Raw genomic sequence first — 20660 nt, forward strand, 5'->3', positions numbered from 1 at the left:
TTCCCTATGCCGCAGGTGGGTCTCTGGAAAAGATAAAAAGACAAATAAATAAATTAATTAATAAAATAAAATCTTAAAAAAAAAAAAAACCTCAGGAGGGATGGTGTTAAAACTCAGGCAGTGGAATTGATAAGGTATAAAAATATCAGGGAACTTTTTGGAGTTCCCACTGTGACTCGGTGGGTTAAGAACCTGACATACTATCCATGAGGATGCAGGCTCGATCCCTGGCCTCAATCAGTGGGTTAAAGATCTGGCATTGCCACAAGCTGTGGCATAGGCTACAGATGCAGCTCACATCTGGTGTTGCTGTGGCCGTGGCATAGGCTGGCAGCTGCAGCTCCATTTCAACCCCTGGCATGAGAACTTCCCTATACCAAGGGTATGACCAAAAAATGTATCAGGGAACTTTTAGCTATATACCTTCTTGTTTTAAACCATGTATATGTATTACCTGCTTTTAAAAATGGAGTTCCCAGGTGGCCTAGCAGTTAAGGATCCAGCATTATCATTGCAGTGGCTCTGGTCACTTCTGTGGTGTGGGTTTGACCCTTGACTCAGGAAATTCCTTATGCCTCAGGTGCAGCCAAAAAAAAAAAAAAAAATTACACAGCCTCCTGAAAATTAAGATCCTTTAAGCCCTTCAAATTCTCAGAAATTTTAATTCATAAATTTTGAATCAAATAAGAAAATATTCCTAAGTTTTCTGAGCGTATAAGTTAGTTTTCTTCAGATAATGAAATTCAGTCCCTGTCTTGGATTAAAGAAAATATTACCAAGATTAAGAGGGTGGAAGTTGTCTAAAAGAAAAGAAATCTCAGAATTCCTGCTGTGGTGCAGTGGAAACAACCCAACTTGGAACCATGAGGTTGCAGGTTCAATCTCTGGCCTTGCTCAATGGATTAAGGATCTGGCATTGCTGTGAGCTATGATGCAGGTCGAAGATGCAGCTCTGATCAGGCAGCTGCAGCTCTGATTCAACCCCTAGCCTGGGAACCTTCATAAGCCATGGGTGTGGCCCTAAAAAGCCAAAAAAAGAAAAGAAAAGAAATCTCAAACAACCTTTGGCCTGGATTCAAGTATAGAATTACTTTACGTAAGTTCAGTCTGACTACCTGATGTAAAATGGTATTAGTTTACTGCTCACTAATATCCTTAGTTTCAGGATAATGAGTACTTGGTACTTGTTTCTGAAGTCTATTCACCAGCAGAAGTTTACTGCTCTACACAGTAAACGTACTGTTTCTCCAATACGATCCACTGACTAGAGGTACATGTTTAAAATCGAGATTCCTCATCCCCAGAATCAGAACACCTGGAGAGATAATACAAATCCAGTAATCCATATTTTTAACTATCTTCCCAGGTGATTCTTTTGCAATCTGAAGTTTTTGGGGGTTTTCTTTTTGTTTTGTCCATTTTTTAGGGCCACACCCTTGGCATATGGATATTCACAGACTAGGGGTCAAATCAGAGCTGTAGCTGCCGGCCTACACCACAGCCACAGCAACACGGGATCCAAGCCACATCTTCGACCTGCACCACAGCTCACGGCAATGCCGGATCCTTAACCTGCTGAGCAAGGCCAGGGATCAAACTCTCATGCTCATGGATACTAGTCGGGCTCATTAACCACTGAGCCATGATGGGAACTCCCGATCTGAAGTTTAAGAACTGCTATTCTACCCTAAGAAAGTGTTCAGATATTTACTGAAAACAATGAACCACCCAGATAAACCAACCACAAAGACAAAGGAGTCATGTGGAAGGGTCTTGCACTTGCCGAATCTGGCCCCTTGATTCTGATTCATAATTAAAAAGACCATGCCAGGGAGTTCCCATCGTGGAGTTCCCATCTGACTAGGAACCATGAGGTTGCAGGTTTGGTCCCTGCCCTTGCTCAGTGGGTTAAGGATCTAGCGTTGCCGTGAGCTGTGGTGCAGGTCGAAGATGTGGCTTGGATCCCGTGTTGCTGTGGCTGTGGTGTAGGCTGGCAGCTACAGCTCTGATTAGACCCCTAGCCTGGGAACCTCCATATGCCGCGGGAGCGGCCCAAGAAATGGCAAAAAAGACAAAAAATAAAAAGGCCATTCCTAGATAGTAAAGGAATTCACTTATGTTGTCAACTGTTGCCTTTATGGTTTTACTTTCTACACTTAAATATTTGATTTACATAAGTACTTATCTGATATATAGGATATTTAACTGTACTTTTTTCCAAATAGCTATCCAACTGCGTGAAGACTACTTATTTTTTTTCAAAAGCTTTATCTTACTAATAATGCGATACCACCTTTAATTCAAACTAAATCCCAAATTTATTTAATTTCATTTCTGCAACTTCTATCTTGTTCCACTGTTCTTTCTACTTATATGCCAAAAGCATAGAGCTCTAATGACTGAAGCTTGATGAGATCTGTTAATACCTAATATATACAGTCTTTCATTGTTCTTTCTCAGAGGCATATTGCTTTTCTTGCTTGTTTCCATTTTCATAGAAACTTTAAAATTAACTTGGCTTGAATCAAAGGAAAAAGTAGATCTTTTTATTTGGATCATGTTAAATTTATAAATTAACCCAGAAAGAATTGACTTGTTTATAATTTTTCCAGGGGGGTCTTTCATATGAACTATGAGATTGCTTTAAGATATCCTCTCATTTCAAAAGCTCTGCTTCATAGCTATTTCATCTTCTCATGGTCTAAAATTAAAAGAATATGGGAGTTCCTGTCGTGGTGCAGCAGAATCGAATCAGACTAGGAACCATGAGGTTGCAAGTTCCATCCCAGGCCTTGCTCAGTGGGTTAAGGATCTGGCATTGCCATGAGCAGTGGTGTAGGTCGCAGACGTGGCTCAGATCTGGCGTTGCTGTGGCTGTGGTGTAGGCTGGCAGCTGTAGCTCTGATTTGACCCTCAGCCTGGGAAACATCCGTATGCCACCAGTGCGGCCCTAAAAAGCAAAAACAAAAACAAAAACAAATTAAATTAAATTAAATTAAAAGAATATGGAGGAGGGGAAGAATAGGCAGAGCACAGAGAATATTTAGGGCAGTGAAACTACTCTGCATGATACTAAAATGGTAGACACATGTAATTATAAACTTGTCTAAACTCACAGAATGTACACCACCAAGAGTGAACTCTAATAAAAATTATAGGAGTTCCCATCGTGGCTCAGTGGAAACAAATCTGACTAGCATCCATAAGGATGCAGGTTTGATCCCCCACCTCGCTCAGGGGGTTGAGGATCTGGTGTTGCCGTGAGCTGTGGTATAGGTCACAGATGGGGCTCAGATCCAGCATTGGCTGTGGCTGTGGCATAAGCCAGCAGCTACAATTCCAATTAGATCCCTAGCCTGGAAACCTCTATATGCTGCAGGTGCGGCCCTATAAAGACAAAATAATAATAATAATATGAAGTATAGATTTAGGGTGAATACGATGTATCAGTGTAGGTTCATCAATTACAACCAAAGGGCCACTCTGGTGGGAGACACTGGTATTGGGGAGGCCATGAATGTTTAAAAAGAAAGGGTGTATATGAAATCTCTCTATTTTCCCCTCAGTCTTGTTATGAACCTTATATCATTCTTTCAAAAAAAACTATCTTGGAGTTCCTGTCATGGCGAAGTGGTTAATGAATCTGACTAGGAACTATGAGGCTATGGGTTCGATCCCTGGCCTTGCTCAGTGGGTTAAGGATCCGGCATTGCCGTAAGCTGTGGTGCAGGTTACAGATGCGGCTCGGATCTGGCTTTGCTGTGGCTCTGGCGTAATAAGCCTGCGGCTACAGCTCCAATTTGACCCCTAGCTTGGGAACCTCCATATGCCGTGAGAGCGGCCCAAGAAAATGGCAAAAAGACAAAAAAAAAAAAAAAAAAAAAAATCTATCTTAATTTTTTAAAGTTCAAATTTCAAAGATATAGTCCAATTTATTATTTGTCCTTCGAATTTAAGATTCCTTCTGTTCACATCAAAAATTTTTCTTCTTATATCTACTCATATGATAATTTATATATCAGAGTTCCTAAAATTAAGTCGATCTTGTATTCTTGAAATAAATCCACTTGCTATGATATTCTGGTCTCAATGCATAATAAGAGTGTGGAAGTTTCCTTCTTCATCTATGCTCTGGAATACGTGTTTCTTTGCTTGTTTGTTTGCTTTTGGACATACCTGCAGGATGTGGAATTAAACCTGAGCCACAGCAGTGACAACACCAGATCCTTAATCTCTAGGCTACCAGGGATACCTTAACAGCAGTGATAATCTGCTCTTTAATAGTTTGACGAAATTCCCTTTGTCACTGTCTAAGCCTGGTGTTTCTGTGAAGATAGCTCCGACAATTTTTCTATTTCATCTATGGAAACGGTTCTAATTAGATTTTCTTTCTCTGTTTTCTTTTGGTTTGCTTTGATGCTGTTTTTCCTCTTTAAATCAGTGGCTTAGTTCATTACTTTCATTCTTCCTTTTTACTGATATAATTATTTTAAGGATAATCATTTTGGTTTTGAATGATGGGATGTATTACCTATTCAAGAAAATTAAATTTTAAAAATTAATAGCAAAAAAAAAAAAAAAAAAGAAGAAGAAGAATGGAGATCCCATCGTGGCCCAGTGGTTAACGAATCCGACTAGGGAATCCGACTAGGAAGCCACGAGGTTGAGGGTTTGATCCCTGGCCTTGCTCAGTGGGTTGAGGATCCGGGGTTGCCGTAAGCTGTGGTGTAGGTTGCAGACACGGCTCGGATCCCGTGCTGCTGTGGTTCTGACGTAGGCCGGACAGCTCCGATTAGACCCCTAGTCTGGGAACCTCCATATGCTACAGGTGCAGCCCTAGAAAAAGACGAAATATATATATATATATATATATATTAATAGAAGCCAAATTAATACTAACACTAAATTTTGACTAAAGGAACTTGTATGCAGTAATGTAAACTGATGTCAACAACCAAATATTGAAATTTTCCTACCTTTTCTTTAGCACTTACCTTGAAGGGAATCCAATTTAGCTTTAATTAGCATTCGTAACCTTGCCACTTCTTGCCTTTTCAGTTCATCAAGTTTTGTCCTCACATGGTGACTTACTAAATCAAGCTCTCTGCTTAATCTTCCACTCTGTTAACAAAGGTAACAAATTAATTTATCTATTCCACTGCATTTTTAAACAAGATACAATATATTTAAAATAGGGTTATAATAAAGTAGCAATAAATACTTTTGACAAATTTAGATAAATTTGATATTACAGACAGCATTTCATTCAGAAGACATTCAGTTAATAACTTTATTTTTATTTTTTGGCCATACCCACAGTATATCGAAGTTCCCAGGCCAGACACTGAATCTGAGCCACAGCTGCAACTTACACCACAGCTGCAGCAATACCAGATCCTCAACCCTCTGCACTAGGCTGGGGATCATACCAGCACTTCCAGAGACAAGCCAGATCATTAACCCACAGTAGGAACTACCAGTTTGTAACTTTAAAATCAAGATGTCTACAAGCCATATAATTTAGAAAAGCATAATTAAAGCACAAAGAAGAAACTGAAAAAGTAACTTAATTTGTAAAATGGTGCAGCCACTTTTTTTTTTTTGTCTTTTTGCCTTTTCTAGGGCCGATTCCGAGGCATATGGAGGTTCCCAGGCTAGGGGTCGAATTGGAGCTGTAGCCACCCACCTACGCCAGAGCCACAGCAACACGGGATCTGAGCCGCGTCTGCGACCTACACCACAGCTCATGGCAACGCTGGATCCTTAACCCACTGAGCAAGGCCAGGGATCGAACCCACAACCTCATGGTTCCTAGTCGGATTCATTAACCACTGCGCCACGACGGGAACTCCCGGTGCAGCCACTTTGGAAAATAATTTGGCAATTCCTCAAAAAGTTAAACATGGAATTACCATACAACCCTGTAACTCCAGTTCTATATACCTAAAGAAATGAAACATATGTTCACATAAAATCTTACATATGAATTTCATAGCAGCATTATTCATACTAGCCCAAAAGTGGAAATATCCAAATGTCCACCAACTGATGAACTGATTAAAATATGGAATATCAATACATTGGAATATTATCAGCCATTAAAAGAAATGAATATATTGATCCATGTTACAACATGATGAACATTAAAAACCTTATGCTACATCAAAGAAGTCAGGCACAAAAGGCCATATTTTGTATGATTCTTTATGTGAAATGCCCAGAAGAAGCAAATCCATAGGAACAGAAAGTAGATTAATGGTTGCCCGGAGCTGAGAGAGAGAGGAAAAGGAGAGTGGGAGTTCCTGTTGTGGCGCAGTGGTTAACGAATCCGACTAGGAACCATGAGGTTTCGGGTTTGATCCCTGCCCTTGTTCAGTGGGTTAACGATCTGGCGTTGCCGTGAGCTGTGGTGTAGGTTGCAGACGCGGCTCGGATCCCGCATTGCTGTGGCTCTGGCGTAGGCCGATGGCTACAGCTCCGATTAGACCCCTAGCCTGGGAACCTCCATATGCCGCGGGAGTGGCCCAAGAAATAGCAACAACAACAACAAAGACAAAAAAAAAAAAAAAGGAGAGTGATTGTTGGATGGGTTATAGGCTTTCTTTGGGAGAAAATAAAACTGTTCTAAAATTACATAGTGGTGATAGTTACATGACTCTAAATAAATTAAAACCAATGAATCATATGCTTTCAAGGGGAAAATTTTATGGTATGTGAATTATATTTCAATAAAGTTTCCTTAAGTAACTTGGCCTTCTTAAGCTTTAGTCATCCCATATATACATAACTTTTCAAAATTCATCTTTTTTTAGGTTGTCTCCTTTGATTGCTTGTTTCACATATGCGTAATTAGATATATGTTCCAAAATTTAAGAAGCAACATAGCACCCAGTTTATGTTCTCTTGTTTATAAATGCATCTGCAATCACAAACTGCAAGTCTAACTGACAATCAGGCACACAAATCCTTCAGGACTGAGTCAAGGGGGACTGCTGAGGATGGGAAGGAAAAGAAACCCCACAAGGGAGACCAAGAAAGAATGTTCAGAGGGAGAGCTAGGAGAAAAATGCTGTAACAGAAGCAAAAAGAACAGCACATTTCAAGGAGAGAAGGGTCATTATTATTACTAGAGGAAACAGTGGTTCTCGAGTGTGGTCCCCAAATGGAAGCATCAGCATTACCCGGGACCTTTAGAGATACAGGCCCTAGACTTACTGAATCAGAAAGTCTGGAAGTGGGGTCCAGAATCTGTTTTAACAATTCTGAGAACCCCTGAGATAAATAAAGGAGTCCAATAAGAAGAGGAATAAAAAGTGGTCACTAGATTTGGCAATTAAGAAGTCATTGAGAGAATTCCCCTTGTGACTCAGTGGAAACAAATCTGACTAGTATCCATGAGGATGTGTTTTCAATCCCCGGCCTTGCTGTGGCTGTGGTATAGGACAGCGGCTGTGGCTCTGATTCAACCCCTAGCCTGAGAACCTCCCTATGTTGCAGGTGGGGCCCTAAAAAGATGAAAGGAAGAAAGGAAGGAAGAAAATCATTGAGGGGAGTTCCCATCATGGCACAGTGGTTAACAAATCCGACTAGGAACCATGAGGTTTCGAGTTCGATCCCTGGCCTCGCTCAGCGGGTTAAGGATCCGGTGTTGCCATGAGCTGTGATGTAGGTCGCAGACAGCTCCGATCCTGCGTTGCTGTGACTGTGGCATAGGCTACAGCTACAGCTCAGATTAGACCCCTAGTCTGAGATCCTCCACATGCCACAGGAAGCAGTCCTAGAAAAGGCAAAAAGACAGAAAAAAAAAAAAAAAGAAAGAAAGAAAAAAGAAACAAAAAAGCAAAACAAACTAACCAAACAAACAAAAACAGACTCAGAGATGCAGAGAACAGATTGGTGTTTGCCAGGGTGGAGGGAGGATGGAGAAGAGTGAAATGGCTGAAGGAGATCAAGGGTATAAAATTTCAGATATCAAATAAGTCATGGGGAAGTAATGCACAGCACGAGGAATGCAGTCAATAATATTGTATTAACTTTGTATGGTGACAGATGCTTACCAGACTTAACTGTGGTATAATCATTTCACAATGCATACAAATGTCAAACCACTGTGTTGTATACATGAAACTAATATAATATTGTATGTCAAAGAGACTTCAATTTAAAAAAGATAATTCATGGGAATTATTGGCATAATGCTATTACCTTTCTCATAGAATAGTTCACAGCATCAAAGAGGAGAACTGTGAACTAAAAGCCACACATAGGCTCTGTTAGTTGCCACAGGCTGATGTGGGTCAGACTTTCAAAGGGGCCCACATCTGGGACAGAGATTAAATAAGAAGGATGTTTGACCCAGAAAGTTTCCTTCAAACAGATTTCTCTCATTCTGATTCTAGAAACAGGTGAGATAATTTTTTAGGAAAGTTTAAAAAAGATAAACAAGAGAGTTCCCCAGTGGCTCAGCATGTTAAAGATGCACATATATGATATATAAATGATATATATATACACAATATATATATCATAGGATATAAATATGACTATATATTATATCATAGGATATGTGATATATATATCATAGGACAAATATGTGATATATATATATATCACTGAGTCACTTTACTGTACAGCAGAAATTGGTATAACATTATAAATCAACTATAATTTAAAAAAAATAGTAAAATTTTTTAAAAAAATCACACACAAAAAAAGTAAAATAAACTCAACTGGGAATTCCCTAATGGCTCAGCAGGTTAAAGATCCAGCATTGTCACTGCTGTGGTACAGATTTGATCCCTGGTCCCCAGTACTTATACATACTACAGATGCAGTCAATAAATAAATAAACGAACAAACAAACAAAACACAACTGATTCCTTAAATAAATAAACTTTTAAAAATAAAATAGGAGTTCCCGTGGTGGCGCGGTGGTTAACGAATCCGACTAGGAAGCATGAGGTTGCAGGTTCGATCCCTGCCCTTGCTCAGTGGGTTAATGATCTGGCGTTGCCGTGAGCTATGGTGTAGGTCACAGACGCGGCTCGGATCCCGCGTTGCTGTGGCTCTGGCGTAGGCTGGTGGCTACGGCTCCGATTAGACCCCTAGCCTGGGAACCTCCATGTGCCGCGAGAGCGGCCCAAGAAATGGCAAAAAGACCAAAAAAATAAAATAAAATAAAATAAATAAAATAAAACACAATAAACCCAATTAAATGGAGGCATTGCCCTTCAAGGATGGGCTTTAAATGAATCTCTCATGTCAGCTCTTGTTTTTTACAACCTCCTTTTTTTATTACAAGCACTAAGGAGATGTCTACAGCTAGGATCCGGTTCTATTAAATAGGGTTCTTAAAACAGAGGCAAATAATTAAATCTCCCCTATTGAGATAAGATATGGCCCATTTCCTCTGTTATTAATCTAGATCTGATTAAAACAGCAGAACTAAACCTATCCTGAACATCTGAATAGCTCCCTGTCATCCTCACATCATGATTCAAGCCCCTTACACGATTTACAAGGCCTCTGTCATCCAGCCCACGACTCTTTCTAACCTCATCTTCCAGGCATGGCCTCCACTTTGCAGACTAGGTAGGCTCCAGCAACAGTTACTCCCTCCAGGTTCCAGTATATCTCCTGTCTCTGTATCCTTGCACTTTGACCAAGGATGCTTCCCAGGCTTCTCCTTTTCTCAGCCACATTTTTAAGCACAGGCATAATCTCTACCAGAAAGAAAGACTTCCCACCTTCCCCACTGCTTTGTACTGAGTTTGGTGTCCATCCTCTGTATGTCCAAAATATATTACATACTCACCACATATTCCTCTTAATAATCTTTTTCTGGATATTAGTCTCCCCCGAGGATTCCTTAAGGACTGAGAAAGAGTCTCATCTCCATAACCTCACTACTTGAACTCAGTGTCTGGCATGCTCAAATGACTGTTAAATAATTATTTAATTACATTTACCTTTATTTCCTCTATGTCTGCTTTCTGTAGTTTTTCTCTGAAATGATTATCTGTTTCCAGCACATCAATCACTTGCTTGAGGTATTCATCATAATAAAGTCCAGTATCCTTCAAATTAAGAAACAAACCATAACGCTTCTGAAAGTTTTGCCTTCCCTGTATCTAAAGATATCAACCCTAAAAAAAAAAAAGGTCTAGCAATTTGGCATTGATTCATACCTGGTTTGACAGTTTGGACAGTCAAAGCTAAAAAGCTTTATTTCGCAAATGAAGAGAATTGGATCAGAACCAATACCATGTTTTCCTCGTCCATAAAGGTAGACTTAACCAATAACACTGATAGGTTTTACCCCATTGTCACCATCCTCTTTACTATCTGTCTTTCCTTTGAAGATAATGCAATGTTTTCTTGGCCGGTTATCTCAACATTGGAAAGGTATTACGATCAAGTCTATGTACTACCTAATATCCTAACTACATTAAATAAACATTGCCGAATATTAAACAACATATGCTTATCCAATACTCTTCACTGCTATTTCAGAAACAGCAGCTAATGTCCAATTTTATAAGTAATAAATTTAGCAATATTTTAGCTAAAATTCTTCCCACAAGGTTATCTTTATCATTTCACTTACTGGTGGTTCTATCTTCGCACTGTCCACAGGCTGAGTATTTTTTACTTTTGTTTTGTCTATGTCTATAGGCACAGCTTCAAGAGCAGTAAATACATATGTAACCAAGAAAAACCAATATTGTAGAAGGATGGTCCTCCACTTCATCTGAAATAAAGGTATAATTATATTAAGGTTCTGAGAAGGTGTTTTCAAAAAATATGTACATGCATTCCCAATGCTACATTAATAATATATTCAACTTTAGGAAGTGTAATTCAATAAAAGAATTCTAGGAAAGGGATTAAAATAGACTATAACTTATCAAAAATCATGCTTAAAATAGTTCATTAAACAAAAGCAGGGAACGAACTCCCCCTTGTGGCTCAGTGGGTTAAGAACCCAACATAATATCCATGAGGATATGGGTTCAATCCTTGGCCTGCTCAGTGGGTTAAGGATCTGGCATTGCTGAAAGCTGCAGCATAGGTCACAGATGAAGCTTGGATCTGGCATTGCTGTGGCTGTGGTATAGGCCAGCAGCTGCAGCTCCAATTCAACCCCTAGCCCGGGAACTTCCATATACCATCATTACAGCCCTAAAAAGAAAAAAGAAAAAGAAAGAAAAGGAAATGAAAGTAGAGGAGAAATGCTTTTCAGCTAAAATTTAAAAGACAAGTAAACAAAATTTTAGTTTAAACTGCTTATACAGTATGAGAAATCATTTTGTTCATTACAAAAATTTCAAATAAAGATTGTAATGAGAGACTCAAAATTTTTAAAAAATAAACAGCCCAAGTTTAAGAAAAGAAAAAGTAAGAGAAAACTATATATTTTTTCTCAGTTAAAATATTAAAGAGCCAGAGTTCCTGTCATGGCTCAGAGGAAATGAATCTGACTAACATCCATGAGGACACAGGTTCAATCACTGGCCTCACTCAGTGGGTTAAGGATCCAGCATTGCCATGGGCTCTGGTGTAGGTCTCAGATGTGGCTCAGATCTGGCCTTGCTCCAGCCTTGCTCCAGCTGCAGTATACCAGTGGCTACAGCTCTGACTTGACCCTTAGCCTGGGAACTTCCATATGCTGCGGATGCAGCCCTAAAAAGCCACACACACAAAAAATATTAAAGAGTCGAAATTATTTCTGGATATAATATTTAAATTAGCTTCAAACTAATTTTGAAAATAAATTGCTCTGTGAACATAAGTTGATTAAAAGAGACAAATAACTAGCTACAAATATTCTCTTAACCTTATTAAACATTATTTTATCATCTCCAATAGTCATTCGCTAAAATTTTTATTGGTCAATAATTTTTCAAATAAACAGGTCAATAAAATATCAAGGAGGATATAACAGGATTGAAGCAAAATGGAGAAACTATTGTTGGTCCCACAGCATTATCCAAATCTTCCTTCCTCAGTTTCTACTTCAGAAGGATCTTTATAACTCTGGAGGACCTACTACAAGAATAAGAATGAATAAAAATTCATACTTAATTGCTTTTATACATATAGACTGATGTTAGCAACCAAATCAAAAATGATGGTCAGGGAGTTCCCGTGTTAACGAACTCAACTAGCATCCAAGAGGACGAGGGTTTGATCCCTGGCCTTGCTTGCTGGGTTGGGGATACAGCATTGCCGTGAGCTGTGGTGGAGGTTGCAGACGTGGCTCGGATCCTGCATTGCTGTGGCTGTGGTATAGGCCGGGAGCCATAGCTCTGATTCAACCTCTAGCCTAGGAACCTCCATGTGTCACAGGTGTGGCACTAAAAAGACAAAAGCAAAAAAAAAAAAAAAAAAAAATAGGTTAGACCATCAATCTGGAATACACATTATTTAATTCAGAGACTCCCAAACTTAGCTGGCTATGGACTTTTCTTTTTAAGTAACATGTTTTTATCCACAGAATACAATTTGGAAGAGTACACTGCCTCATTTTCACCACAACCCTAGGTTGTACATAGAGCAGTGACTCATTTTATAGATGAAGAAATCTTTAAGTGAAACAATTCACTTGTAGAGCATTCTCTTGTATGAACAAAATTACTGTTTCAGTGCTATTTCTAGTACATCAAATTTTTAGCATCTTTACTGAGATATAATTCACAGGCCATAAAATTTACGCATTTAAGGTACAGGACGTGACTATTCTATAAAGATGCTACTCAAAGTTTAGTTCCCAAACCTGCAAGATAAAATCACCTGGGACTTGTTTGAAATGCAAATTTTCAGGCTGCTGCCAAGACCCTAGCAATTAGAATCTTGGAGGTGGGACCCCAGAATCTGTCTTAACAAACATTTCAGGGGTGATTCCTATAGCCACGTGCTCAAGCCCAAGATTTGCCATTCTCTAACACAACTAGTTCTCCAACACAATTATGGTAAATGTTTTTTTAATAATGAAACATTTGGGAGTTGTTGACTCAGTGAAGCTAAAGAGGCTTCCATCTTTGTAAGACTAGTGAAATTTGTTTTTTGGTTTTTGGTTTTTTTTTGTCTTTTGTCTTTTTGTTGTTGTTGTTGTTGTTGCTATTTCTTGGGCCGCTCCCGCGGCATATGGAGGCTCCCAGGCTAGGGGTCTAGTCGGAGCTGTAGCCACTGGCCTACGCCAGAGCCGCAGCAACGCAGGATCCGAGCTGCGTCTGCAACCTACACCACAGCTCACGGCAACGCCGGATCGTTAACCCACTGAGCAAGGGCAGGGACCGAACCCGCAACCTCATAGTTCCTAGTCGGATTCGTTAACCACTGCGCCACGACAGGAACTCCAGACTAGTGAAATTTGTGATAGGCTACTATGCATTATGAACCCCCAATAAAAGGATGGTTTGTTTCTGCACAGAATCTTCTCAATCATGAATCACCTCTTCCCACAATTATTTTTTATGAAAACAAAGGTTTATTTCTCATTCATGTTTCATGCCCACTGCAGGTATATGTTTTATTTTTGCTTTTCTGAGATATAATTTACATGCTATAATACTTAACCTTTAAATTGTACAATTCAATTGGTATATTCACAAAGCTGTGCAATTATTACCATTTTCTAATTTTAGAACATTTCCATCACTCCAAAATGAAACCCCATACCCATTAGCTGTCACTCCTCGTTTCCCTATTTTCTCGTCTCTGTCAACCATTAATCTACTTTCCATCCATATAGGTTTGCCTACGCTGGACTTTCATATATATGGAATCAGACAATATGTGGCCTTTTGTATCTGGCTTTTTTTCATCTAGCGTTATGTTTTCGAGGTACAACCATGTTGTACCATGAATCAGCACTTCGTTCAGTTTTATAGCTGAATTGTATTCCATTGTATGTATATTCCATATTTTGTTTATCAGTTCATCAGTTGAGGGACATTTGGATTATTTTTCCTTTTTTTTTTGGCTAGTATGAATAAAGCTACTGTGAACATTTGTGTTCAGGTTATTGTGTTAGCATGTTTTGAATTGTATTGGTTGTATACCTAGGCGTAGAATTGCAGGGTCAATTTGATAACTAAGCGTTTAATTTTTTGGAGGAACTGTCGAAATGCTTTCCATAGCAGCTGCACCATTATCCATTACCACCAGCAATATGTGGTTGTTCCAATTTTTCCCTATCCTCACCGACAAGTCTTTTTGTCCATGTTTTTCTATTATAGCCAATCTACTGGGTGTGAAGCAGTATCTTACTATGATTTTGATTTGTATCTCACTGGTGAATGATGTACATCCTTTAAAGTATTTATTAGCTATACCTTTTACCTTAAAAAATTATTTTAAAGTATTATTGAATTAGTTGTTTTAAAAAAAAACTGAATTGAAACTTGTTTGCCTTTGCAAATCCCATATGCCACACTGTAAACAGCTGACCAAATGACAATTAAAAAGGATAAGGGGGAGTTCCCGTTGTGGCTCAGTGGTTAACGAACCTGACTAGTATCCATGAGAATGTGGGTTTGATCCCTGGCCTTGCTCAGTGGGTTAAGGATCCAATGTTTCCAAAAGCTGTGGTGTAGGCCAGCAACTATAGCTCTGATTGGACCCCTAGCCTGGGAATCTCCATATGCCATTTGGTGGGGCCCTAAAAAGACAAAAGACAAAAAAAAAAAAAAAAAAAAAAAGATTAAGAGTTTTGGAGTTCCCTGCTGGCCTAGCAGTTAGAGACTCAGCATTATCACCACTGTGGCTTGGGTTACTGCTTTTAAAATGTAGTCATGCAGGACACCATCAAACTCCTGGAAGAAAACATAGGCAAAACACTCTCTGACATCAACATCATGAATATTTTCTCAGGTCAGTCTCCCAAAGCAATAGAAATAAGAGCAAAAATAAATCCATGGGACCTAATCAAACTGAAAAGCTTTTGCACAGCAAAGGAAACCAAAAAGAAAACAAAAAGACAACTTTCAGAATGGGAGAAAATAGTTTCAAATGATGCAACCGACAAGGGCGTAATCTCTAGAATATATAAGCAACTTATACAACCCAACAGCAAAAAAGCCAATCAATCAATGGAAAAATGAGCAAAAGACCTGAATAGAATGTTCTCCAAGGAAGATATACAGATGGCCAGCAAACACATGAGAAAATGTTCAACATTGCTGATCATAAGAGAAATGCAAATCAAAACTACCATGAGATACCACCTCACACCAGTCAGAATGGCCATCATTAATAAGTCCACAAATAACAAGTGCTGGAGGGGGTGTGGAGAAAAGGGAACCCTCCTGCACTATTGGTGGGAATGTGAGCTGGTACAGCCACTATGGAGAACAGTTTGGAGATACCTTAGAAATCTATATATAGAACTTTCATATGACCCAGCAATCCCACTCTTGGGCATATATCCGGACAAAACTCTACTTAAAAGAGACCATGGAGTTCCCATCGTGGCGCAGTGGTTAACAAATCCGACTAGGAACCATGAGGTTGTGGGTTCGGTCCCTGCCCTTGCTCAGTGGGTTAACCATCCGGCATTGCCATGAGCTGTGGTGTAGGTTGCAGACGCGGCTCGGATCATGAGATGAGTTGCTGTGGCTCTGGCATAGGCCGGAGGCTACAGCTCCGATTCAACCCCTAACCTGGGAACCTCCATATGCCGAGGGAGTGGCCCTAGAAATGGCAGAAAGACCAAAAAAAAAAAAAAGAGAGAGAGAGACATGCACCCGCATGTTCATTGCACCACTATTCACAATAGCCAGGAGATGGAAACAACCCAAATGTCCATCAACAGATGATTGGATTAGGAAGATGTGGTATATATACACAATGGAATACTACTCAGCCATAAAAAAGAATGACATAATGCCATTTGCAGCAACACGGATGGAACTAGAGAATCTCATACTGAGTGAAATGAGTCAGAAAGACAAAGACAAATACCATATGATATCACTTATAACTGGAATCTAATATCCAACACAAATGAACATCTCCACAGAAAAGAAAATCATGGACTTGTAAAACAGACTTTTGGCTGCCTGATGGGAGAGGGAGGGAATGGGAGGGATCAAGAGCTTGGGGTTATCAGACACAACTTAGAATAGATTTACAAGGAGATCCTGCTGAGTAGCATTGAGAACTATGTCTAAATACTCATGTTGCAACAGAACAAAGGGTGGGGGAAAAAAATGTAATGTATACATGTAAGGATAACTTGATCCCCTTGCTGTGCAGTGGGGAAAAAAAAATGTAGTCATGGCTGAAAAGCTCCAGTCATAATTTAACTGCTCAAGTCAATTTTGATGTCTTCTACACACTTCTGGAGCTTGAGTCTCCAGGACTCCTAACATGGTATGTATATAGTTAGAAAATGAATAATTGCTAAAATGATTTGAATGGTCTCTCTGTGATGTGCACACATGAAGTCAGCTCAGTGATACACCTCTGTAACTTCATTTTTGCAAACTTCATCAGGAACTGTGACTATCCTTTGCTATGGTCAAACCAGAGTTTAAAAGAATCTTTCACACGGGCTCCTCACCTTCACTCTGCGTTCACCTCCAACGTTCCTTAGGCTCTTCTTTTCCCACCAGACAATATATATACACATTAATAAGCAGTTCTGTCTTAGTGATTGGCAGCTATGTCATCTACTTTGAAATATGCTCTTTTTTTAATAGTGTCCACCTTTACTTCAATACACCATAGAAGCCTGAGAGTAATAAAAATAAAACTATACTTAAATCCAATCTTGGAAGTGGAATTCCTTGACCAAGTTGTCAGGTGTGCTCTCACTGTTCTTTCAGGTCTACCATAAATACAAACAGAATCAAGGAGGAATATGTTTGTATAGAGGAATTTGTCTATATAAACATAGCCTGTGTGTTTCCTGACAGCATTTCAAAGTGGCAATAAGTTTCTGGTCATCTACTCTAAAACACTGACTGAATTTATGGTTCATAAATGATATAAACAATTAACTGGGTTCCAGGCTTATTATAAATAACAATAGAAACATCTACTAAGTGATTATTATGTACCAAGCAGTACGCTAAACTTTTTTATTATATTAATTAACTTAATTCTTACAATGACCCTGTGAAATAAATGTTCCTATCCCCATTTTAAAGTACAAGAAACTGGAATTTGAGTCGTGGCTCCATGGTTAACAAACCCGACTGTATCCATGAGGACTCGGGTTCGATCCCTGGCCTTGCTCAGTGGGTTAAAGATCAGGTGTTGCCAAGAGCTGTGGTGTAGAATGAAGATGCAACTCGGATCCCAAGTTGCTGTGGCTGTGGTGTAGGTTGGCAGCCATAGCTCTGATTCGACCCCTAGCCTAGGAACCTCCATATGCCATGGGTACGGCCCATGGCATATGGGCAACTGAGACATATCAGGAAAACTGAGGAAACTGAGGAAACTTAGACATATCAGTTAAAAAAATCTGATTTGGATCATACAGCAATAAATCATAGATAGAGACATATCAGTTAAAAAATCTGAGACATATCAGTTAAAAAACTGAGACATATCAGTTAAAAAATCTGATTTGGATCATACAGCAATAAATCATAGATAGAGTTTGGACCTGGGAGTGACTAACTCCAAAGCCTACGGCTGCTTTTAAATAGTGGTTCTCAAAGTGTGGTCCCTGAGGCAGCAGTATCAGCAAGACTTGGGAATTTGTTAAAAAATGTAAATTCTCGGAGTTCCCGTCGTGGCGCAGTGGTTAACGAATCCGACTAGGAACCATGAGGTTGCGGGTTCGGTCCCTGCCCTCACTCAGTGGGTTAACAATCCGGCGTTGCCTTGAGCTGTGGTGTAGGTTGCAGACGCGGCTCGGATCCTGCGTTGCTGTGGCTCTGGTGTAGGCCGGTGGCTACAGCTCCGATTCAACCCCTAGCCTGGGAATCTCCATATGCCGTGGGAGCGGCCCAAAAAATAGCAACAACAACAACAACAACAAAAAGACAAAAGACAAAAAAAAAAAAAAAAAATGTAAATTCTCATGGCTTACTCCAGATCTTCTAAGTCAAAGAATCTTTTTTTTTTTTTTGCGTTTTTAGGGCAGCACCCATGGCATATGGAGGTTCCCAGGCTAAGGGTCAAATCAGAGCTGTAGCTGCCGGCCTATGCCACAGCCACAGTAACATGAGATCCAAGCCATGTCTGCCACCTACACCACAAGTCACAGCAGCGCCAGATCCTTAAGCCACTGAGAGAGGCCAGGGATCGAACCCGCGATGCTAGTCAGATTTGTTAACCACTGAGCCACGACAGGAATGCCAGCCAAAGAATCTTTGATGGGGGCAAGGGAGAGAAGGGAGAGGCACAATCTTTCTTAACAAGTCCTATAGGTGATTTGATGCATACTAACATTTGAAAACATACTGCTTCCCTTTGCTCTGTTATTCATGAACCTCACCTACAATGAGAAATAAAGAGAATGCTTACCTGAAATGTAAATTTGGATCCTCAAGGAAAAGAAAAATGGGTATTATATCTAAGAAGTGTAAGACAAAATTACATTTAGGTCTCATTCTAATTCTGCACCACCCATTTGCTATGTGATCATAGGTCAGTAAATTAATTTTCTCCACTTGTTTCATTTTTTTTAAATAATGAAATTTTTTTTAAAGGGGAATTTAACTAGACCTCAGTATTCTTTAAGCTCTTAAATTCTATTATGTTTATTTTTTTGAATAAAGTATAGATATTTTCAGTTACATGTCAGAAATACCAATAAATTTGTACTCATGCCAACTGTATAATGATTGTTATATGATTTATAAATGTCTTTTTTTTTTTTTTTTTTTTTGTCTTTTGTCTTTTTAGGGCTTCCTCCATGGCATATGAAGTTTCCAGGCTAGGGGGTCAAATCAGAGCTGCAGCTGCCAGCCTATACCACAGCCACAGCAATACAGGATTCGAGCCGCGTCTGCGATCTACACCAAAGCTCACAGCAATGCTGGATACTTAACCCACTGAGCAAGGCCAGGGATCAAACCCACATCCTCATGGATACTAGTGGGGTTCGTTACTGCTGAATCATGATGGGAATGTCAATAAATGTCATTAAACTAAACGCTGCTTATTCAGCCAGCTGAAAATTACCTTGGCAGATCAAATAGAAGATCTGGGTGCTGGCATACAAAGAATATAAAAATTAACTACTAGAGAAAGTTCCTATCTAGATACAATAAAAATGAAGTAAAGCCAAAATGTTTCACATTTTGTACACAGAATATAAGACATTGTATACTTTTAAAAAGAGTGAATATATTTAACTCATATTTCAATTGTTTTAAAGTTATGAAAAAGAGCAAAAGGTCTGAGCTTATAAAATAAAATGTGAACATTAAAAAATGAACAAATACAGGAGTTCTTCTTGTGGCTCAGGGGAAACGAATTCAACTAATATCCATGAGGATGAAGGTTCAATCCCTGGCCTAGCTCAGTGTGTTAAGGATCTGGTGTTGCCGTGAGCTGTGGTGAGCTGTGGTGTAGGTTGAAGATGAGGATCAGATCTGGTATTGCTGTGGCTGTGGTGTAGGCCAGTGGCTGTGGCTCCAATTTGATCCCTAGCGCGGTAACTTCCTATATGCCACGAGTACAGCTCTAAAAAGACCAAAAAAAGAAAAAGAAAAAAAGAACAAATACAATTTATGAACATCATTTACCTACAGAAGTTTAGAATTAGCCATGCTCTATAACTTTTCACGATTGTCCAGTTTTCCCCTTTTTTTGTTTTTGTTTTTGTTTTAGAGCCGTACCAGTGGCATATGGAGGTTCCCAGGCTAGGGGTCAAATCAGAGCTACAGCTGCTGGCCTATACCACAGCCACAGTAAAGCAACATGGGATCCGAGCTGCATCTTCGACCTACACCACAGCTCATGGCAACGCTGGATCCTTAACCCACTGAGCAAGGCCAGGGATTGAACTCGCAACCTCATGGCCCCTAGTAGGATTGTTTCTGCTGCACCACAACAGGAACACCCCAATTTATACATTCTTAATGATGTAGGTCTGCTTGTCCTATTATTACTGGAAAAGTAAGTGATAATCTTACACTTCAATTTTGGATTTATCTAGATTTTCCTTATAATTCTGTTGATTTGCGGGGGCAGGAGGGGAGACTGTGCTCGATACATGTGGAAGTTCCTGGGTCAGGGATGAACCCACGCCATATCAGTGACCTAAGCCTTTGCAGTGACAATGCCAGATCCTTAATCCACCGAGTTACACAGGAACTCCTAATTCGAGTTACATAGGAACTCCTAATTCCGTCAAGTTTTATTTAAATATTCTGAAGCTATGTATTAAATGCACACAAGTTTAAGATTTTCTAGGTTTCTGGTGGATTGAATCATCTTTATGTTTAAGTGACCTTTATACCCCAATTTGCCTTAAGGCCTATTTGTATGATAATATAACTATGCCAGTTTTCTTTTGATCAGTGTGTAAATACATACACACGCAAACATACATTTTCACACATTTCTTTTTTATTCAAGTCTAAAAGCTTTGTGTTCTAACTAGATTATTTTCGGTTGGTATTTAATCCAATTACTACCAATGTACTTGCTTCCTCAGTTTAACATCTCAAAAATCAGAGAGTGTTTTTCAGTTAATG

General features: G+C 39.4%; 1 protein-coding gene across 4 annotated transcripts in view; it reads right to left on the bottom strand.

Moving 5' to 3' along the window:
* Positions 1-20660, bottom strand: part of NUCB2 (nucleobindin 2) — a 48220-nt gene that overhangs the window by 15130 nt on the left and 12430 nt on the right. For all 4 annotated transcript variants that reach the window (XM_085011932.1, XM_085011933.1, XM_085011934.1 and 1 more), the window contains 3 exons: positions 10607-10750; positions 9969-10076; positions 4995-5121 (listed from right to left, as the gene is read on the bottom strand). In XM_085011932.1, coding sequence (XP_084868058.1) covers positions 4995-5121; positions 9969-10076; positions 10607-10750 — 379 coding nt within the window. The remainder of the gene's footprint in view (positions 1-4994; positions 5122-9968; positions 10077-10606; positions 10751-20660) is intronic.

This window comes from Sus scrofa, chromosome 2 (assembly GCF_054392235.1).
Source record: "Sus scrofa isolate SSC_HxYL_T2T_F1_AM1 chromosome 2, Sscrofa_HxYL_maternal_Yorkshire_Landrace_v2.0, whole genome shotgun sequence".
NCBI lineage: Eukaryota > Metazoa > Chordata > Mammalia > Artiodactyla > Suidae > Sus > Sus scrofa.